The sequence below is a fragment of the Anguilla rostrata genome, chromosome 7 (genome assembly GCF_018555375.3).
Source record: "Anguilla rostrata isolate EN2019 chromosome 7, ASM1855537v3, whole genome shotgun sequence".
Lineage (NCBI taxonomy): Eukaryota > Metazoa > Chordata > Actinopteri > Anguilliformes > Anguillidae > Anguilla > Anguilla rostrata.
Genome location: NC_057939.1, coordinates 18,517,904 through 18,541,195, shown reverse-complemented (window position 1 = coordinate 18,541,195; position 23,292 = coordinate 18,517,904). Strand labels below are relative to the sequence as shown.

Genomic DNA, 23,292 nt, shown 5'->3' with positions numbered 1-23,292 from the left:
GAACCTGTAGAGCTGTACACCGTGTTCTGTAGTAAAAGGAAACAATTGGCCCTTATGATAGCGCTGTATTCTTTTTTTAGGCTTTTCCTCCCTTCAGCTCAGCCATCATTGCTGCTTATCCCTCAGCAGTTTGGAAGTCTATCTTATCCTGTTTTTCTTGACCATAAATTGTTTGTTTATCGGTTTTAAACTGAAATACCCCTGAAAGTGTTTTTTGTTCTCGTGGGCCGTTTGCAGGTGAACCTCTACACGCCGGGGATCGGGTACCAGATATTTGGGAAGATGGTTTCCGTGGTGCTGGGGCTGACGCCGTTCGCCTACAGGCTGTCCCAGTACAAGGACCTGGAGCAGCTGGCCACCCTCTCGGCCCGCGAGCTCGTCTCCGTCGCCTTCGGCTCCAGCGGCGACGCCATGGTGATCACCATGGTGACCATCAGCTTTGTGGTGCGCGTGTGCCTCATCTGGCTCTTCTTCTTCCTGCTGAGTGTGGCGGAGAGGACCTACAAGCAGGTGAGCGCCTCGCCTCCACTGCCCCTCCTGAGCCAAAATGGCCCCTAAAGATCAATCCTGCACTTTCACCCTCAGATGAACTGCAGTGAAATTCAATTACACGCTTCATTTTTGCTGTAATTCATCATTTATTGTGGCCTTTGTATTTCAATTCAAAAATGTAATTGCCTTACACAGGATTAGCTTTGTGCTGTCCTCTCCTGACTGAATCGGCTCAAGAATAACGCTCATTTGTCAGAAAAGCCAAACAGAATATTATTTTTCCTCCTTTTGTTTAAAAAAATAATTTAATCATTGAAAATGAATATGAATGTGTGCCCATGCTGGTAGTCTGCTCTGGGTCCTGTGGTGAAACATCCCTGTTGTTTTCTTTCTCGTACAGAGGCTGCTGTTTGCCAAGCTCTTTGGCCACCTCACCTCCGCCAGGAGGGCCCGGAAGTCCGAGGTTCCTCACTTCCGCTTGAAGAAAGTGCAGAATATTAAGATGTGGCTCTCCCTGCGCTCTTACCTGAAGGTAAATGTGGCCGTATTGTAGTCCTGGAGTCTGTTTACCCCGTTGTCCTGGCAACTGATCCTACCAATCCAAGGTCCTCCTCACCTTGCGATGACCTCCCACCTCATTCAGGAGCAGCATTTGAAGGGAATATTGACTTTAAGAGACTTAAATCCGGGACTCTGAAATCTGTGAGCAGTTTCAAATGTTAACTGTATGAGCCGGGAGCTGTGACACTTGGTTGCTAACAGAAGATTGTTTCTCCTCTCTCTGCTGTACGCGTTTGTGTGAATACATGCGTGTGTGTGTGTGTGTGTGTGTGTGTGTGTGTGTGTGTGCGTGTACAGAGGCGGGGCCCACAGCGCTCAGTGGATGTCATTGTGTCCTCTGCGTTCCTGCTCACCCTCTCTGTTATCGTCATCTGCTGCGCCCAGGTGAGGAACAGCCCTTTACTGCAGGGATTACAGCCTTTTACTGCAGGGATTACAGCCTTTACTGCAGGGATTACAGCCTTTTACTGCAGGGATTACAGCCTTTACTGCAGGGATTACAGCCTTTACTGCAGGGATTACAGCCTTTACTGCAGGGATTACAGCCTTTACTGCAGGGATTACAGCCTTTTACTGCAGGGATTACAGCCTTTACTGCAGGGATTACAGCCTTTTACTGCAGGGATTACAGCCCTTTACTGCAGGGATTACAGCCTTTACTGCAGGGATTACAGCCTTTTACTGCAGGGATTACAGCCTTTACTGCAGGGATTACAGCCTTTTACTGCAGGGATTACAGCCTTTACTGCAGGGATTACAGCCTTTACTGCAGGGATTACAGCCCTTTACTGCAGGGATTACAGCGTTTTACTGCAGGGATTACAGCCTTTACTGCAGGGATTACAGCCCTTTACTGCAGGGATTACAGCCTTTTACTGCAGGGATTACAGCCTTTTACTGCAGGGATTACAGCCCTTTACTGCAGGGATTACAGCCTTTTACTGCAGGGATTACAGCCTTTTACTGCAGGGATTACAGCCTTTTACTGCAGGGATTACAGCCCTTTACTGCAGGGATTACAGCCTTTTACTGCAGGGATTACAGCCTTTACTGCAGGGATTACAGCCCTTTACTGCAGGGATTACAGCCTTTTACTGCAGGGATTACAGCCTTTTCATGCAGGGATTACAGCCTTTTACTGCAGGGACTTACTGGACAGCCCTTTACTGCAGGATTACAGCCTTACTGCAGGGATTACAGCCTTTACTGCAGGGATTACAGCCTTACTGCAGGGATTACAGCCCTTTACTGCAGGGATACAGCCCTTTACTGCAGGGATTACAGCCTTTTACTGCAGGGATTACAGCCCTTTACTGCAGGGATTACAGCCTTTTACTGCAGGGATTACAGCCCTTTACTGCAGGGATTACAGCCTTTACTGCAGGGATTACAGCCTTTACTGCAGGGATTACAGCCCTTACTGCAGGGATTACAGCCTTTTACTGTAGGTTACAGCCCTTTACTGCAGGGATTACGGCCTTTACTGCAGGGATTACAGCCTTTTACTGCAGGGATTACAGCCTTTTACTGCAGGGATTACAGCCTTTACTGCAGGGATTACAGCCTTTTAGTGCAGGGATTACAATCGCAACACTGTGTGTGTGATAGTGAGATGAGGGGATGAAGAGGTGGTGTCTCATTCTCCCTCCTCCCCCTCTCCAGCTGCTCCATGTCCATGAGACGTTCCTGGAGTGTCACTACAACTGGGAGCTGGTGATCTGGTGCACCTCCCTGTCCCTCTTCCTGCTGCGCTTCGTCACACTGGGATCCGAGACCAGCAAGAAGTACAGCAACACCTCCATCTTACTGACAGAACAGGTACAGCACTGCCTCCATCTTACTGACAGAACAGGTACAGCACCGCCTCCATCTTACTGACAGAACAGGTACAGCACTGCCTCCATCTTACTGACAGAACAGGTACAGCACTGCCTCCATCTTACTGACAGAACAGGTACAGCAACACCTCCATCTTACTGACAGAACAGGTACTGCACTGCCTCCATTTTACTGACAGAACAGGTACTGCAACACCTCCATCTTACTGACAGTACAAGTACTGCACAGCCTCCATCTTACTGACAGAACAGGTACTGCACCGCCTCCATCTTACTGACAGAACAGGTACAGCAGCACCTCCATCTTACTGACAGAACAGGTACAGCAACACCTCCATCTTACTGACAGTACAAGTACTGCGCAGCTTCCATCTTACTGACAGAACAGCAGTAGACAGGATTCTGTTTCCCTAACAGCCACTCAGCCAAGCCATACTTGGGGGTGATACACCTCTGAGGCTCTCTTAAACTTGTGACCTCAAACCTCCAAACCCGTGCTTTATCTGCTGCATATACTGTTTCCCTGAGAAGCTCTCCCATTTTAAAACACTGTGGTTCTGACACAATGCTCTGAGTGAAGAGGTGTATAAAAATGTATCAATTTCTGCCATGTTTAAGTAAAGAAGTTATTGCGTCACAATCAGGCTCTGGATAAACACTGCCCCCTGCTGGTTAATTTGCAGTGTGGGATTCTAGTGGCTCCAGTGCTTCATGGAGCTTTGAGCTGCTGTTGAAAAGGGCTGCCTACAAGAACAAGTGCTGAGATGCTTAACAACAGTTTTTTTATTTGTTTCTCCAGATAAATCTGTACCTGAAAATGGAGAAGAAACCAAATAAAAAAGAAGAACTGACCCTGGTGAATAATGTGCTGAAGTTAGCCACCAAGCTACTGAAGGTACGGGACAGTACAGTGCTAAGCTAACCCTAGAGCGCATCCTCTGTGTACTGTATGTGTGTGTCAGGGTGCGCTGCTCTTTGACATCAACCACCGTCTGTATCTCTTCTCACCCTCCCTCCCTCTTTCTCTCACTCTTTCCCACCCTGCCATTTCTCCCTCCCCATTAGAAGTGTCTGTAAATATTATCAAAGCTGCAGCATTACAGTTTAACGTGAAAACCTCATGACGAAACAGTGGAAACATTAATGCTATGATATTGAACGAAAGTAAATACTTCAGCTTCTAGTGCTGCTCCTACTATTACTACTAAGAAAAAAAGAGTTTGCTATATATATTAAGATAATAAATTCTGTATAATAAATAGCTACTTCTGTAAATTACATTTTAAGTTATTTTTTCCCTTTTTTACACCTCCTAGGAGCTGGACACCCCCTTCAGACTGTACGGGCTGACCATGAACCCCCTCCTCTACAACATCACGCAGGTGGTCATCCTGTCGGCTGTGTCAGGGGTCATCAGTGACCTGCTGGGGTTCAACCTGAAGGTCAGTTTGGGGAGTGGCTCCTCCCCCTCCCAGGCGTGGGACAGGTTGAGCAGTATACTGCACACATTTGTCACTTCAGGAAACTTATTTATTCTTGTTTTATTAATGATAGTTTTTATAAGGGAAGTGGTGGCAGTCGGGTATTATTTTATCATTTTCATATTTCTCTACTGACTGCATTTCCACAGTATTTCAAGTTTTCAAGTCTGTAGAAAAATAATCTCTTTACAGATTATGGTGATTGGTAACATTTATATATTTTTAATCATACGTGTGTTTTGTCATATTCTATGTGTATATACTTTGAAAGCTACAAGTAGTTCTTCTCTGTTCACAGCTTTGGAAGATTAAATCGTGACAGGAAGCTATGTGAATTCAGCAGGCCCTCAAGCTAAGGGAAGAAATACACTTGACCAGAGGAGGGCGCTGTTGAGACTGACTACAGACTCTGATAATGAACTGTGGCCCTTTTCCCGGACAAATCGAAGTGCTTACATTTCACGTACTTGTGCAATTCAGATATTTATTTTACCCTTTCAGTGTTTTAGGTTTTTTGCCTTTTGTTTTAGTGACATGTTTTAATTGAAAGTATTATTTCTTTGGCAGCAGATATGTGTTCTCAGAGGTATGCTCACACCGCAGAGATGACATCCAAGTGAAATCTTGGGGTGGGGGGGCTGTGGACAAAGCGAAGAGTTACGGCACTTTTGTGTATGCGTGCATGCGTGTGCACTCGCATACGTTTGCACGCATTGTATATAATGCAGCTCTTCAAAGAATCACATTTATTTAGCGTAGACATAGTCAGTTCACTGTGAACACTACAGGACATCGTGGTCTCAGAACATGACAGACTCATCGCATTGTGGAAAACACGCACTCACGCACTCACACACTCACGCACTCACGCACTCACGCACTCACGCACTCATGCACTCACACACACACACTCACACACTCACGCACTCACACACTCACGCACTCACGCACTCACACACTCACGCACTCACACACTCACACACTCACACACACACACTCACACACTCACGCACTCACACACTCACACACTCACGCAGTTTATCATCACCGCTGTGTTCAGACCCTTCGGATGGTGCACCAGACGCACAGCAGTCTGCTGTCCGTTTGACACCATTTTGCTCTCGCAATGCCAGCACACCAAAGTTCAGAATCCAGACACCAAACACTGTGTGCGCACAACAGATTCAGCGAAATGGGTGCTTGCTCGGGGTCAAAGCGGGAAGGCGGTTTTCCCTGAGACCCCTCATCCAGCGGTGTTTCCGCCTAGTCTCAACCAAACTGACATGCGAAGGGAAAGACGTGTCTACGAACTGCAGTCACTCTGCGGCGCTGGACACTGGCAATAAGAAACCTCCCTGGTTTCTGTTAGTTGCCCTTTGTGCTCTCTCTCTCTCTCTCTCTTTATTTTCTCTCTATCTCTCTCTCTGTCTACCCCGTCCCTCTCTCTCTCTCCTGGGCTTTGTGCTATGTGGCTTTGTCGGAGCATACTTTTTCATGGTCAAACTGTATTTAATATAAGCAATAAGTGACAGTGCTACCCAGACTGAAGGTGTTTTTGCTAGTCCTCCTAGTTACGTGTACATAATAAAACACTGGGATGTTTGTGGCTCCAGTTAGGCATGCCTGAAAACATGCACTTTAAAAACAAATGAAAAATGTTACATGTTTCAATGTCAAACTTTGTTTATCTGAATAAGAGCCTTTTTTTTGTTTTTTGTTTTTGTATTGTTTGCGTGGGACAGTCAGTGTGAAGATGACCAAAGTGCATTTTGCTGGAAAAGAATGTATAACACATGCATTTAAAATATGTTTGGTTGTTTTTTTGTTTTGTTTTTTGAAAATGCTTTAAAAGGATATTGATGTTGCTTTTTTGTTGCTTGTTTTGTTTTATTTCTAAATATGGTCACTTAGGCTTTTTAGATGTCAGGAAATGTTTGCAGTACTAAACAAATGTTCAGTTGGAAGATGGGGGGCGGGGGACAGAATTGTTTATTAAAAACAATGCTATGCATTGTACTTCCTTTTTTAAAAGGAAGTCTGCATATTTAAGTTATAAGTCAAAAAGATTTTTTGTGAGCGAGTCTATTTATATCAGTTCCACGTTTTTATATAAAATACGGACTTCCCGAGAGTATCTTTGAGAATAAGCTATGGGCTGCACTCTCTGAAATGTACAGTGAGCCTGAAGTGCTTCTACCCCCTTGACTCCATGTACCACATGACACTGTAATCATCAGAATATTCATTAAAACTTTCTGTGGCTGATTGGCTTCTCTCCTCTCTTTCTTTATATTAACAGTTTATTTCTTCTTTTGGTCTCTCTGACATTGCATATTTGGGATATTTTAAAAATAACTGGCAAACAACCCCCTCTCCTGAACTTGGTTTTTTGTTCTGTGTTTATCTCTAAACGTTTTCATACACACACGCAGACGCGTATGCACATGTCTGTATTTTTCTTCATTATTTCCAGAATGATCTTCAATCAATGCAGGGCCATTCCGTTGCTGTTCTATGGCATTAGCTTGTTCATTTTCTTCTAATAACATTGCAGATGTTCATCCACCGCCAAATCCTAACTTGAGGTCAGTCCGTAGCTGTGTTGGCTGAGTAGCACTTTTGAGACATGCAAAAAGTAGCACTTGTTACACCTACAGAAAATTAAAAAAAAAAAAGAAAAACCTCAGAAGAATCTGAGCGCAAATTCCTTCACTGCAAACACCCGCATGCTCGGGCGGGAACAAGACACCTGTTCTGGGACCCTATTAAACCACATTAAAACAAGCACTGCTGGGGGGCTCACCCTGTTAAGGTACTGTTTTAGTGTGTGGATGGGTCTGGTGCTGGAGCACGAATCATGCCACTGATGGCAGATGTTTAGGGTGGTGATTCCCTGGGTAAGACTGTTCATGCAAGTCTGGTGGACTTTTAAGTGTGAAAACAAGCAGTAGTTTGACTACTTTGTTCATTATAAATGGCATTAATCTAAACCTTCTGCCAGGGAAATGGCACCTCTCTTAACAATGAATAATAATAACCTTCAAATTTGAATGCAAAACATTTTAGAAAAATAAGTGAATGCTGTTGTTTTATATTTTTGGCAAGTGATCATGGTATAAATTGGATAATCCACAATGACTTCTTTGCCTCCACATCATGCATTAAAATCATCTCACCCCACACCTTGTCATGGATTATCCCTTGCATATTTATATTTCAATGATTGTTGAATAAAGATGACTGGATAGACTCATTTAGAATTTTTAAATTTTTAAATTCTTTGTGATGTAAAACTATTATGTTCATAGATTTTGCTGTTTTTCAGGTGACATAAATGATTTCAAACATTTTTTCATAATTCCATCACGACCCATCAGGAAAACGAACCCCAGGCCCACCTAGATTTCAGCCCATTATCAAACATATCAGGATCTAGGCTCATGACACTATTCCTACCTCTATAGGATATGAAATATTTTTTGAGACTGTATGCAGGAAATTAAGAATGGTGTGCCTTGGAAAACAAGTGGCAAGACCTCTACATGTCAGTATTGGTTATAAAATGGCTGGAAAATGTTGTAATTTCCCTTATGAACAGCAGATGGCAGCCACACCCAAGGTGGAGAAAGAAGTAGCGTCTTGATTTTAAAATACAATTGGCTGTTTCGCGAGCCAGTGAATTACAAACGCCCTTATGCCTACATTAACACACACACACAAACACCCAGACACAATATGACTGCCACCTTCAAAATCATGAAGTGACTAGAGCATGGTCAGTGAGGACAGGCGGAGTGAGAGAAAAACTCATAAAGGAATACTTCTGCCCCCAAAACTCATTTCCATGCAAATTTTCTTCCCCTTGATCCATGATCATATTTTTAGGTAGTGAGTAATGATAGTAATCACTGTTGCGATCATTCTTACAGTCAAGCCCTCCCCACCCCCACATATCACAATATTTGGTTCCCCGTGTGATAGCTAAAATGTAATAACAGACACAAAAAGGATTATAAATCTGCAGTTTATCATGTTTATTCTTGTGTACTGATAATGGCTCAGCCTCAAAGGACCAGCCTTGATCCTTCAAATATGATTGTGTTGACTGAGGAGGAACTGAATTAATTATAAGCGCCAATGTACACAGTGAGAGTGATTTATATCAGGAGTTTGTATTTGTTGATTTGAAGTTTCTTTCATAATTTAAATATAAAATCACATATAAATAATGATAGCAACATCATAATATACAGTGAAGATCACTTTGAATCCGATCAAAAATTGGCAAGATGAAACAAAAAATGTATTTAAAACTATGTTAAAAACCTCTGCACCACTTTAAAAAGTGTTGTCTGCCTAAAATACATGCGCTTTTAGCTCCCTTGTATAAAACACATGAAAAATTTTTAAAGTGTATAAAAAACCACTTCTTGTGTACTAGACAACAACTAACTTAATAAGGAAGAAACAACTATTTATAAATTTAGAAGCGATTAATCATAATGATTTACATTTACTTCATCTGTCAGTCACTGTATTCCTAATTAAATGCTTGTCATTGATATCTGGTATAACCTTAAAAATATAAATACTGAATTGAATATGAATACTGTTCTATTCTTACAATTCAGACATTGTGTTTTTAAAATGTATAAACCTTCTAGCAGGGTCAGGGGCAGAATGCACCATAAAACAATGTTTTAATATGATATTCATTTAAATACTAGACCCATAACATAAAAAGAAAAACAACATTTATATCTTCATATGAAGAATATTAAATGGATCCATATGCTTTTAATTATAATATATAATTTATATTTTAGAATATACCATCCCAAGTTCTTCAGAACGTCTGTCACAAATAAAGGGTGAAAAAGCAATCAGGCTTTTGGCTCACCCCATTGGACGGAAAATTTCAAAATGTTTCACAGGAGAGCCAGGGGGAGGCCCTCTTCTCAATTCACACCTGATTACTACATCTGCATCAAGATACTAGACCACCACAAGTAAGACAAGCAATCCTACACTTTAAACTGGGAGAGGCCCGCAGGCATAGAACCCCATGCAATGTCTCACCTCCATCCCTCTCCCCGACACAGAATCACATTAGAACCTACTTTTCACTGGACTGGGACCTGGACCTGTTCACAGCGCTACTGTCGAGCTCATTAGCACAGGGAACACCAATTAAACATCATTAAACATTCAGCTCAGAAACAACACCGAAAGCAAAATGGAAACAAAAAACCAAACTCCTCAAAAAACACTTTTTGTTTATCAAAGCTTTTAAAAAGTTTTATAAAATGTGTGATGTAGAAAGTGGGAGGGTGTGTGCGTCCTGGGGGGGGGGCAGTTTGGCGTGCCGCGCGAGGGGTCCCCTCTCTAAACCACGCTCTGTCTGCCATTGTCTCTGCCGTATCCCTGAGGGTCTGAGCAGCGATGCGAGAAGTCTATGAAGATGCCCTCCGGCTCAGAGTCCATGGACTCCAGGATCTGGTCGACGATGGTCTCCGGGCTGGAGGAGCAGCTGGGGAGGGAGGAGGGGTTCCGGGTCAGGCTGGAGGGGGACGGCTGGCCCTCCTCCTCGGCCGCGCGGAAGGGTCCCGGGGAGAGTTCGGAGAAGATGGAGGGGGAGGGCTGGGGGGACAGTCCGACCGAGGCGCAGGCGGCTCCGGGCAGGGCGGGGGGGTCCTGGTCGTCGGGCAGGCTGAGCTTGGCCACGGAGGCCCTGGAGCCAGAGTCCGTGCTGGGGGCCAGGCTGGAGTAGCTCGGCTCCTCCGCGCACGAGGTCATCTCGCACACCGAGTGGCGGCGGATGCCCACGCTGCCCACCGAGCCCGCGTCCGAGTCGTACTCCACCACCGGCGTCAGCAGGGGGATGTTGTAGCTCTTGGAGCGCACCACCGGGTTCTTAGCCAAAGGCTCGCCGGGCTTGGGCCAGCGCCTTAGGAGACGCTTCTCTGCAAAGCAGGAGAGAGACAGATGAGTGTGTTACAGAGAGAGAGGGGGATGACTGTTAGTCTACAGAGGGAGAGAGGGGTGAGTTTGTTACAGAGGGAGGGAGGGAGGGATGACTGTTAGCCTAATGAGGAGAGAGGGTGAGTTTGTTACAGAGGGGGGAGGAGGATGACTGTTAGCCTACAGAGGGAGAGAGGGGTGAGTTTGTTACAGAGAGAGAGGGGGATGAGTATGTTAGTCTATAGAGGGAGAGTGCGATGAGTGTGTTACAGAGAGAGAGGGGGATGAGTATGTTAGTCTATAGAGGGAGAGTGCGATGAGTGTGTTACAGAGAGAGAGGGGGATGACTGTGACTGTGAGGGAGAGAAGGGTGAGTTTGTTACAGAGGGAGAGGGGGTGAGTGTGTTAGTCTACAGAGGGAGGGAGGGATGAGTGTGTTAGTCTATAGAGGGAGAGAGGGGTGAGTGTGTTAGTCTATAGAGGGAGAGAAGGGGTGTGTTGTTATTCAGAGGAGAGAGGGATGAGTGTGTTAGTCTATAAGTGGAGGGAGGGATGAGTGTGTTAGTCTATAGAGGAGAGGGGTGAGTTTGTTACAGAGGGAGGAGGGATGAGTGTGTTAGTCTATAGAGGGGAGAGGGTAGTTTGTTACAGAGGGAGGGAGGGATGAGTGTGTTATCTATAGAGGGAGAGAGGGGTGAGTTTTGTTACAGAGGAGAGGGGTGAGTGTGTTAGTCTATAGAGGGAGAGAGGGTGAGTTTGTTACAGAGGAGAGGGGGTGAGTGTGTTAGTCTATAGAGGGAGAGAGGGATGAGTGTGTTAGTCTATAGAGGGAGAGAGGGGTGAGTTTGTTACAGAGGGAGAGGGGGTGAGTGTGTTAGTCTATAGAGGGAGAGAGGGATGAGTGTGTTAGTCTATAGAGGGAGAGAGGGGTGAGTTTGTTACAGAGGGAGAGGGGGTGAGTGTGTTAGTCTATAGAGGGAGAGAGGGGTGAGTGTGTTAGTCTACAGAGGGAGGGAGGGATGAGTGTGTTACTCTATAGAGGGAGAGAGGGGTGAGTGTGTTGGTTCCCATTTCCCTGAGCGACACAAAGCCAATCATGGGCCATTCCTGTGGGGTTGTTGAGACCGTGGTGCTCACTCATACACCACAAGTGGCACTTTACCCGAGTGACCCACCCAGCAGCGAGAGATGTGTGGTTTATCTACAGAAAGAGTGTGCATTTTATCTATAGAGGGAGAGAGATGTGTGTTTCAATTACAGAGGGTGAGAGTGATGTATGTATGTGCTACAGAGAGAGAGAGAGTGAGAGAAAAAAAGGGTGTATTTAAACTATGGAGAGAGGGACTGAGAGGTGTGTTTTATCTACAGAGAGATGAGTTTGTTGGTCTGTAGTGAATGGGAGCTGAGTGCGTTTGTAGAGATCCTCACCCAGCACACAGGAGCACTGCATGATAGTGCCGTCATCGGAGAAGAGCCCATGTGTGCCCAGGTACGGAGACACCACCTTCTGAATGAGGGACTCCAGCTTCAGATAGTCATCACTCACACCTTTAGACTCATGGACACCCTGGAAGACACCGTGTCAGAAACACAGACTTATAAATTTACTGTAGAAACCTTTATTCAAAACCTACTCAAAGGTACAATGAAGCTATTTATCACACTAGTAGGTTTGGGACATCCTGTACTGGCCCATGAACTAAGCTGCACAGCAACTACATGCATGACTGCACTTACTATGCAGCTGGTAGACAGTAGCGGACTACATTTACTGCACAGCTGGTAGACAGTAGAGGACTACATTTACTGCGCAGCTGGTAGACCGTAGAGGACTACATTTACTGCACAGCTGGTAGACAGTAGAGGACTACATTTACTGTGCAGCTGGTAGACAGTAGAGGGCTACATTTACTGTGCAGCTGATAGACAGTAGAGGACTACATTTACTGCACAGCTGGTAGACCGTAGAGGACCACATTTACTGCGCAGCTGGTAGACCGTAGAGGACTACATTTACTGCACAGCTGGTAGACAGTAGAGGACTACATTTACTGTGCAGCTGGTAGACAGTAGAGGACTACATTTACTGTGCAGCTGGTAGACAGTAGAGGGCTACATTTACTGTGCAGCTGATAGACAGTAGAGGACTACATTTACTGCACAGCTGGTAGACCGTAGAGGACCACATTTACTGTGCAGCTGGTAGACCGTAGAGGATTACATTTACTGTGGGAGCTGGGAGAAAAGCACTACTGAGGTGAAAGAGGACTGCAGGATTGGAGAACAGGGGGTTGCTGCCTCTATCAAATGCACAGCATTGTGAGGAGGGTGAACACCAGCATTTCAGCAGGATGCGACAATCAGCAGTTCCTGTTTCTTCAGATTTCTAAAATGTTTCCTAACCAGACGTTCTTTCCCCTTTTTTCTCCTGCAAACGCTTGAAGTTTCACAGAGATTTCTCAGTTTCTGTCACCATTTGTGAGATTACACCAATCTAGTCCCTGTCAATGCAGATTTCCGATTTTTTGACGTGCTTTCTGAGAACTGTCAGCCAAAAAATACTGAGGAGAGCAAGCCCCCTTCCCCCCCAAACCCACATCCTCAGGTCATACCACAAGCTCAAAAAGCAAGCAGCACACTAAAAAAAGAAGTAGGTTGCGGCTCTGTTTTGTAAATCTGATCGTGCAGATACAACGTCTCAGGGGTCGCATCCAAGTTACAACAAAGCCAACCTCCCCTCGCATTTCAACCACCCTGGATACAGAACTCATGAAACTGGATGGAGGGAAAGCCAGTAACATGCAAAATAAACAGTGCAATGGCACTTAAGTGTTACTTGGTAATGTTGCTGCACCGTCAGCAAGCAGCATGCTGTGGAAGAGTGCCACTCCCACAACGCTACACTTAACCAAGGGGTGCAGAGACGTGCTAACTCTTAATGAAAGGCACACAGTGGGGAAACGCTCAATGAAAGTCACGCTGTCTGAATTATGTTTAAGTAATGATGCCCTCCACTCCACTTCCTCCTGGGAGTCGGACTCCATACAATGATTCATTTACATTGCGCCATGTCGAGAGTGATGGTTGTTGGAGTGCGAATGAATGAAGATGGGGGAAGAGGTAGCTTTTGTACATGGAAGGGTCTCACAGCATGGCTGTGTTCTTATACTTATTGTTCACAGAGAGTTATGGGAGATCTAAATGAGAGAGTCTCGCTGCAGGCTACACCTCAGCAGGCTCCACCGGAGAGCATGAAAGCGAGGATGAGTGTGCAGTGATGTCAGTTCCTCACAGAGATGAAACAAAACGGCCCTTGAAATGAGTGAGTGACGCACGTGGGTCTCACAGGGGATCTCCTCTAGTCCTTTCACTGGCTCTTTTCTCCTTACTCAGAGCTCTTTCACTTCCCAGTTTCTCACACACACAGACATCCGCTTCCACTAGCCGAGCTCCGTCAAACCCCCACACGCGTCAGTAAGCCCACAGAAACACACATCTGCACGCGCGTACACTCGCGCACACACTCATGCACATATACACACACACATATACACACGCGCATAAATAAACACACACTCACTCACTCACACACACACACATGTTCAATCACACAGGAAAGTGTGTCAGAGGGCCACGTGGGCACAGTGAGTGAGCGCACCAAGGACAGGTGTGGTTTCCTGGCAACACCCCTCCACAGTGCTCCTAACCTCCTTTCCTTCTCTCCCCTGATCTACCGCCTGCTCTGTTCCTAACGAATGCGGTTTGGTCATTCTCTAACAGATGCACACCCATTACTGAAAACACCTTTAACACACGTCACACTTTAAATCTACGTAATTCTCATAAAATCAGATTTTTGGCCATAGATTTTCTAGATTCTGTGAGTGAATGAAAGCTAAGCAAATTCTTGCAGACAAAATGCACATTTAAACCTCAATTTCATATTCTTTTGAATACTTACATTCATACGACTTTCTGAAAGGCGCTACTCTGGCTGTGGGACCTTGTCTGCTCTGTACATAGTTCACCGAAACAATACAGAAGACTTAAATTTGGGTCATGTTTAGCTCCAATTTTAGTTTGAAAAACTTCGCCCCACAGTTTCAATTCAGTATCACGGGTTACCCATACGCTGCTGAGCACTTACGAGTCTCTGTAGCACTCCGGACTCGGGTGTTTTTTATCATGTTAGTGAAGCAGAAAAGAAACCAAACCATGGAGGGGCCCCACAGAGGTACAGAGGTGTGTAGAGAACATCCTGGCCACTCTCTCTTTGTCTCTCTCTTCCTCCTCCTCTCTCTCCTCTTCTATTTCAATCTCACTCTCTCCATAGTGCTCTCTGAGCTGCACGCTGACAACGGCTGATAGTTTTGCAGAACGCTGACACTATGACTCTACGTCCTATCTCTCACCTGCCAGAGAGAGGAAGCTTCTGAGGCCAGGAGAAAAGGGGCCAGACAGAGACCAGCTGGGGAACCAGTACGGAGCTTCACAAATGCACTGTATTGCTTTAAAAACAAGACCCCCAAAAACCACTCAAAAATAAAGCAATCACTGATTTTTCCATGCTGAGCATCTGGCCTTAGGTGATACAGACTGGCTACACTACACCCCAGCAGAGCCAGCTCTAAATGTTGGGAATTTTACAAATGACTTCCTAAGAATAAATTTTTCTAAATTGGACAAAATGATAACAATCACATTTGTCCTGACACAGAACATTTTATTATTTTAACTTGGGGTGCAATTACATCATTCATGAATTATTCATGTGGATGTATATGTATGCAAAATTATGTGAAATTAAACAAACTCAAAAATTTGTATTTATGTACAAAATAGGTTCTTTGGGAAAAGGGTTTCCAGGTGAGTACCTCAGATTTTCTCAGGCTTGTTATTAGGACCCACAGTTCAAATGGGTGACTGTTCACTTGCTTTGGACATGTGCAAAAGAGCATCTACAGAACTTGGCACTCAGCAACAAGTCTGCCACACTAATGCATTCTCACCAACAGCATGAAACCTAATTAATTCTCCACAGTAAATCAGCTGAATTAAATACATTTATAAATACATAAATACACCATCTGGGAAAATTCATTTGAGTTTGGACCCCTTGATAGATAAATAAAAATAAATTAATCAAAAATAAATATTTGAAAAATAGCTTTTTTTTCTGTCCAAGGACAGACAAATACATTTGAGCAGTGATGCATGAAGTCACGGTGGGTTAGTTGTAATCACGCGCCAACACAACACTTGAATAACCTGAATAAAGCTCACAACAACCGCAGCCATGCTGACCCTGTGTTTTTTCTATTGCATCACAAAAAGCTGGTTAATTGCTAACATGCTTGAGTGAATGTGCTTTGCAGTACAGTACAAACAACTAGCAGGACAGATACTGAAATAATAACAAACGGCTCATTTCCTTTGTACAGTTGTGCTCTGCTACTGGAGTAAATGGTAAGACTGGGGCATGGCACAGTCAGTACAGGACTGAATAACCACCTGAAACATCCAACCGCTAGTCTTTCAACTGCCAACTGAGGGTCTAACAGTCACACTAGTGTAATGTAGCAACCCTGTACTGAGCTATTTTTTCACCCTAATTTTTTAAACAACTTGGTGGCCCCTGTTTTTGTAATAAACCTCTAATTTCAAGCACCCAGTCTTAGTTATACAGTAAGTGTAGCCTGTTGCCACAACATACTTCATGAATTCAGGAGGGCCTGGACACGCATTCGTGTCCAACAAAATGTGGGCAGCCAATCACTGCTCCTTTTAGCTCTGTAGTCCAGCAGCTGAGCTGTGCAGCCATTGTGCAGAGGACCGCATATCTTATCCATTACACCAGAGCAAACAGGCTGGGGCGGAAACATGGCTGCTAAGAGATGCTGCTCACTGCTACTTAGCGGAGGATGTTACTCAATGTTAGACCTCTCCTCACCCATCCCCTCTGTATTCTGTCATTCCCCGGTCCACTGAACACGATAGAAGAAAAGCCCTTACCCACGTGACCGAGAAAACATCAAACAGTAGGCCTTTGCTGGATCAGCCACTAAGGTAATGCGTTAATGAGATTTTTAAAATCTGTGAATGCAGGAAACACAGATCAGCTCAGCTGGAAATAAACAAGTTTTTGTTGAACCCTCTTCTGCCATCTTGCACACAACCACATCAGCTCAAAGTGCGAACATTCCTGCATCCAGTGGGTGGTCTGTCTTTTTCCTGAACCCCGTTGCGTGACTAAAAAAACAACAGAAAACGAACCCAACGACCCTATGGGAAACGACCATCTATGAGATGACATACAAAAGCGACCTCGAACCCCATCGGGTCCACTTAAGCCCCCAAGAGTAGCCTGCCCCCGCCCCCCCCCCTTTCTCCTCTGTCCCCTGTGCATAGTGTGCCACAGGCCCTAGTGCTGTGTGTCAGGGTGTGGGGAACAGCCCCAGGCTGTGAATTTTCTGCTTGGGTAAATAACAGGGATAATAAGATGGTGGGGGGGGGGGGTTATGGTGAGAGGGAGTTCCTGGAAAGCACTCATAGAGCTGGCTAATGGTCTCAAATTCAGCACATGGCATTACAGCCCATTCAGATTTGCCTGAACCCTCAATAGAGAACAATGGTTCATGCACACAGGTCCATCTCATCAGTGAAATGGGAACATGCTCCTAACCTCTGCCACTTTAACATTTTAGGCATTTAGCAGAACATTCCTTATCCAGAACATTCTTTATATTATATAGCAGGATATTTACTGAAGCATCTCAGGTTAAGTAAGTAGGGAAACAAAGGTACTTCTCCACCCGAGAATCTTACATCCTCAAAGTTACAAACCCACTTCCCTAACTATTACACAACACACTTCTGTGCAGTTATTCTATCAGAAGCAAATTCATCAGGAACACCTGGCGCACACAGACTGCAGGCACCCAATCAAACAGAGAGGGCGCTGTGACCATCCTGCCGACTGAATGACCAGCTGTGCGCGGCCCTGCAGGCAAAGCTGCTAGCCACCATTAGCACCGGCGGCTATATGCGTGGGGTGTCTCGCTAAACAAAAGGCCAGTGTTTCAGCAGAGTGGCGCAGCCCCAAAATGAAACACATTTTACAGAAAGCTAACCGAGAGCGCACAACAGACACAGACAGCGTGGTCACGTGCAGTAACCTGAAAAACAATGGAAGACATCACACCCCTCCCCCGCCTTCCTGCAGATGAAAGGGAGCGCCCAGCCAGGCCAGGGCGGCGCTCTGCGCCCTCACCCCGGCTCTTCAAACAGGAGGTGTCGGTTTCGGTGTTTGGAGGAAGTCAGAGGTCCGTGCCGAGCGTGAATCGGCACCCGTGCCCCGAGCCTCATAAAAGGAAACGACGGGTCTTTGATATGAAGATGAGCTCCGCCCCGCCGCCGTCCGAGAGGGCTCCTCACCGAGCTCTTATCCCGATGAAATCCTGCCTTACTTTTTTTGGAACGGCTCGTGCTGATCCGCACTTTTCCACCCATTGATCTGTCGTCCGTCAAGCCAAAACTTGGGTTTCTGAATAATCACCCTGCCTCTCACTTACAATTAAAATATCATGCAGAGGAGGCTGCTTGGGGAGCACTGTCCTTGTTTCTTGTGTCTCTCTTTACACTCACGGCTTGTTTTCTGGTTAGTGAGTCATGTTACTAGCGTGTGTTTTTCTCAGCACATGAACAACATAGTATGTTTAAAACTCAGAGTCACTGAGGCGATGCATCCTGGTAATGGGCAGAGATCTGCAGTTTCTCAACACCTTCTCTGCTGCCTGGAAACGAGCCGTCAGGGGTCTCGCAGTGATTATGTTTGACCTACCTGGTCGCTGTGTAATGACCCAGTAAAGGTTGATTGTTATCGCAGTGCTTTGTGAGGCAGCTTTACTCTCATCTGCATAAGGCACAGGGTGTGGGCCCATGCAGGAAGTTGAGCGGTTGTTCCACATCTATCAAAGGGCAAAATCTGTCGACATATTAACCAGATTGGTTCTTTTTCTTCTGACCTATATTCCCTAGAACAATACTGTGTACATATCGCAGATTTTGCGAGCACTGTATAGTTATATACGGATATACAGTACTGTGCAAAAGTCTTAGGCACCCTAGATTTAAAAATATAATATATAGTATATATTTGGTCTTAGATGTTTATTTTTTGTGTTCTGCATTAGTGTGTCAGTAGAAAGGGCAAATTAGAGATTTCCAAACACGAATTTCCCAAAAAATGAAATTTTACAGATACATTTTTGTATTTTGTTAAATAAAGTAATATTTTAAGTAATAGACTACTTTTCAGATAAAAACTTGATCAAGGGTCTCTGGGATTACCTGGAGAGCCAGAAGCAAGCGAAACAGCCAAAATCTGCAGAAGAACTGTGGACAGTGTACCTAAGAGAATTGATGTAGTTTTAAAGGCAAAGGGTGGTCACACCAAACATTGATTTTATTTAGTTTTTAACTATTTACTGCTTTTTATATTATTTTTTCGATATTTCTAACCTTTAATTTCATTATTTTTGAAAGCATCTTAGCTGTACAGCATTTTTTTACAGGTGCCTAAGACTTTTGCACAGTACTGTATAAAGTCATGTATACAACTTAGTTCTGAAAGCAATATTTTATTCATGTATTTCTATACATTATAAAGCATTTGCTCACAAGTGTCAGTTCTCATTGCAGATCAGATTCCAGACAACCCTGTGAATACTCTGCACCTGCTCTGTGCTTCACAATCAGATAAAAGAAAACAACATTAAAGCCTGAACAGCATCAATGGCTGTGGTGCCACTGGATGATGCGTCTAAATGCATTTTATTTTTTAATGAACAGAACAGAACAAGCATTCCTGTCTCCACACTGACTAAGCATGTTCCCCCCTCCCTCTCAGGAGAGCCACAAAAGCACCAACACACAGCACTACAGACCGGCTTTTGTTCAGCTCCGTGGGCACTCTGTCAGGAGTCAACGATTTTTTATTTCTCTAAAAGAATGCTCGCTAAAATTACAGGATATTTTTCTCCTGACTTTCTCCATCAACTAACTTTCATTCTTAGTCACGTAATGCTCGTTCACATTGGGCAAGTCACCCTCCTATTGAGAGTCAACATACTGAAGTTGTGCAAATTCACACCGAATGGAAATGAGAGGAGAGCGTGAGACAGGATACAGCGACGGAACCCACACTGAAAGGCGGGAAAGCGCCTCTGTTCCGGACCCCGTTAGAGAAAAACATAAAAGAAGGGAGGCAGTGGACCACCGGTCCTTTCTGAGAACACTCCCCCCCGCACCCCCCGCTCCTCAGACTCTGGTTCCCACCCATCTTCCACCACCCCCTCGTGCGGTCACTGAGAGAGGAGCGGAGCATGAGACTGAGAACCCACATCCCACACCTCCCCGCCCACCTTCCCCTCCGCCTCTGCAGGCCTACTGGCCCCCGGTCAAACTGCAGTCACATGCTCCTGGCCCTCGGAAAGCAGGCCCCGCCTCTCAGCAGGCCCACTGGCAGCCTGCTGTTAGTTAGCTGTCACGCCCCCCGAGTGAGAGGGTTACCATAGGAACCAGCGTAGCACACGGTCCCGTGCGGGCGTCTGCGCTGCACAGGGAGGAGAACCGCTTGGTTAATGTCACTCCCCTTCGCTCTGCAGACTCACTGCTGAGCAGGGTGGATCAGACTGGCCCTGCAGGGTAATGTGCGGTGTCTTAGTGTAGAGACCTATGGGTGACGGGCTAACCCACGTGTTGTGATTGGCTGTCATACTTGCACGTCGCCCACTGCCCAACTGTTAAATTATTATCCTGCGACTCCACACCCGCACAAGGAAAAAGGGGCGGGTCCTGAGGCTGTCCATTACATGCAGAGCTCTGGGAACGCCGCCTCCCCCCATCACGCAGATGACGAGTGGGAACGCCCCCCCGCCCTCCCCTCAGTCTAGCGTACACAGCGGCTGGGACAGAGAAGAGCCTTTATCAGCACCATTAACTGCCATTTCCTGACCCAGTCACTCCCTCAGGCAAATTCAGTCCCAGACTCCCCGAACAGGGGGGCTCTGGCCTAAGCAGACCTACTTATACAGGTCAACTGAAGAGTTACCAGCCAGCAGAGCCCCAATTACCCACAAGTCACCATAAGGGCTGTATAGCAGACAGAACTGGAACATGGGAAAAGGACCTTCCTTACTGCAGACAGATTCAGTCTCAAAAGCCAGAGCTCATCACGCCATTTTGAAGGATCACCACACCACTGCATCACAACTGGGGATCACATCTCATGCTGTGTCGTATGGTAGATAAGTGCTTACATGTGTTCCAATGTGTTCTCACTAGTACTGTATTTCTTTTTCCCTGTCAACAAGCCTTAAAAACTCTCCCTTGCCTTCATCCAATCAAACCCCATCTGGGATCTATGATGGACCATCCATCACACTCTGCACAGTCTGTAACCCCTCCTCTCCTCTCCCAGAATCAGTGGGGGGCAGAGCAGGGCAGTTCTGAGAGCATTGTGCGGCTCATACACTATTTTGTTCATGTATTTCTGTACGTCTCAATGCATTTGCTCACAAGTGTCAGTTCTCATTGCAGATCAGATTCCAGACAACCCTGTGAATACTCTGCACCTGCTCTGTGCTTCACAATCAGATAAAAGAAAACATCATTAAAGCCTGAACAGCATTCAATGGCTGTGGTGTCACTGGATGATGCGTCTAAATGCATTTTATTTTTTAATGAACAGAACAGAACAAGCATTCCTGTCTCCACACTGACTAAGCATGTTCCCCCCTCCCTCTCAGGAGAGCCACAAAAGCACCAACACACAGCACTACAGACCCGCTTTTGTTCAGCTCCGTGGGCACTCTGTCAGGAGTCAACGATTTTTTATTTATCCAAAAGAATGCTCGCTAAAATTACAGGACATTTTTCTCTTGACTTTCTCCATCAACTAACTTTCATTCTTAGTCACGTAATGCTCGTTCACATTGGGCAAGTCACCCTGCTATTGAGAATCAGTATACTAAAGTTGGGTAAATTCAAAGTCGGGGGTGGGCAGCAGGGGGGAGTAGGGGGCAGAGGAGAACAGAGGGGGGCAGTGGGGGGCAGAGGAGAACATTTGTAGCAGCTGGCCGCACTGCCTCAGTGTCTAATCTGTGAGTGTGGTTCAGCCACCAGGGAACATGAATTCTCTTGATGAACTCTGAAGAGAAATGACTCAGCCCTGTCTTTTTCTCTCTCGCACTTACTACAGAGGTGCGTCAGTAGTTTCTCTGCGGAGCGCTCGGTACAGATGTGCGTCAGTAGTTTCTCTGTTGAGTGCTCGGTACAGATGTGTGTCAGTAGTTCCTCTGTTGGGTGTTCGTTACAGATGTGCGTCAGTAGTTTCTCTGTTGAGCGCTCGTTACAGAGGTGTGTCAGTAGTTTCTCTGTTGAGCGCTCGTTACAGAGGTGTGTCAGTAGTGCCTCGGTTGAGAACTTATTTCAGAGGTGCGTCAGTAGTTACCTGCAGAATGAGCAGCATCTGTATGATGGAGGGGGGGACGCGGGCGCGGGGGCGGGACAGCGCATCCTCCAGCTTTATGTTGAGGGTGATAATGTTACGGAAGTGCAGCAGTGCCAGCTGACGCACAGAGGGCTCCTTACCCTGCAGAGAGACACACACCGTCATACACACTGTCACACACAAACACATACCGTCTCTCTTTTTCTCTCACACACACACACGCACACACACACTGTCTCTCACACACACGCACACCATCCCTCTCTTTCTCTCATACACAGACACACTGTCTCTCACACACACACACACAGTCACACACAAACACACACAGTCTCTCTCTTTCTCACACACACATACACACTGTCTCTTTCACACACACACACACACACGCACACTGTCACATAGACACACATACACACACACAAGTTCACGTGGGAATGCTCGTTATTGGAATGTCCCATAATGAACAGTGGCATGCCGGAATGTTCTGCGCTGCAGTGTCTTGGGTTTGTTGATTCTACACTGGCTCAGACTGGTTCTGTAGTACGTGCTTTCAGCCAGACAATCAGTCCAAACACCCTGGATGACTGTACCTGGACAGGGTAGAAAATCGCTTGCAGCATGGTCAGGACGTCGCAGAAGAAGAAGTCCCAGGTCTCTGCCACAGAGTCCAGCAACTTCTGACCTGCAGAAAGCCCACCACATGCAGATTAGCCACACGTCTGGGGCCAGGACGGAGGGCACGGCGGCCTTTGAAAGCCGTCTTTTGTGAGAAATCTCCCCCTGACTAAACAATGCCAATTCACACAATGAATAAAACGCCCGGGGGCCCCTATCTCAGTGTCGCGATCATGAGACAGAAATGACAGCGAGACGAGAAGAGTGTGTCTTGCGGGCAAAAGGCGTAATGTACGTAGCTGTAGGTCTGCAGTATTTTCTTTATTATTGTGGGACAGGTTTTACTCATAAAGAAACCGCCCTGTTTTTTCGGCGGTTGAGCCCGTGACGCAGAACACAAAGCGGCCTCAGATCCCACAGCTGATAGCCCGCGCGCAGAAATCACCCTTTGAACCAGCCACCAGCGATACCTACAAGCCAGACTGAGAGCCAGCGCGCAGCAGTTAACCAGAATCCAAACTGATAAGCAGCACACAACAATGAACGAGAACTCAGACTGACAGTCAGCCTGCAGCAATTACCCAGAAACCAAACTGACAGCCGGCATAGAACCATCAATTACAACGCAGACAGCTTCCAACACTGGGGAGCAGTGACTGGTTTCGGGGCTGTGCAGTTTGTGCTTAAAGAATCCTTTTTAGCAGAAATGCACACAGGCTTCCCCTACACGGTCTCCTCTGGTCCTGTCTGCACCATTAGTGCTGTTCTGAGGCTGCAGTCAGTGTAGAAAAAGTAGAAAAAGGCCCACTAATTGAATCATGTGGGAATT

The 23,292-nt window shown here is 45.9% G+C and overlaps 2 protein-coding genes across 9 annotated transcripts in view; one reads left to right on the top strand and one right to left on the bottom strand.

Moving 5' to 3' along the window:
* Positions 1-6,637, top strand: part of LOC135259259 (protein PHTF2-like) — a 56,702-nt gene extending 50,065 nt beyond the window's left edge. For all 5 annotated transcript variants that reach the window (XM_064343409.1, XM_064343406.1, XM_064343410.1 and 2 more), the window contains 7 exons: positions 238-510; positions 893-1,024; positions 1,351-1,437; positions 2,716-2,871; positions 3,691-3,786; positions 4,208-4,333; positions 4,671-6,637. In XM_064343409.1, coding sequence (XP_064199479.1) covers positions 238-510; positions 893-1,024; positions 1,351-1,437; positions 2,716-2,871; positions 3,691-3,786; positions 4,208-4,333; positions 4,671-4,691 — 891 coding nt within the window. In that variant the 3' untranslated portion in view covers positions 4,692-6,637. The remainder of the gene's footprint in view (positions 1-237; positions 511-892; positions 1,025-1,350; positions 1,438-2,715; positions 2,872-3,690; positions 3,787-4,207; positions 4,334-4,670) is intronic.
* A 1,754-nt stretch (positions 6,638-8,391) lies between these two features.
* LOC135259256 (proline-rich protein 5-like) overlaps positions 8,392-23,292 on the bottom strand; it is a 35,855-nt gene continuing 20,954 nt past the window's right edge. For all 4 annotated transcript variants that reach the window (XM_064343402.1, XM_064343404.1, XM_064343401.1 and 1 more), the window contains 4 exons: positions 22,439-22,530; positions 21,846-21,986; positions 11,762-11,900; positions 8,392-10,335 (listed from right to left, as the gene is read on the bottom strand). In XM_064343402.1, coding sequence (XP_064199472.1) covers positions 9,758-10,335; positions 11,762-11,900; positions 21,846-21,986; positions 22,439-22,530 — 950 coding nt within the window. In that variant the 3' untranslated portion in view covers positions 8,392-9,757. The remainder of the gene's footprint in view (positions 10,336-11,761; positions 11,901-21,845; positions 21,987-22,438; positions 22,531-23,292) is intronic.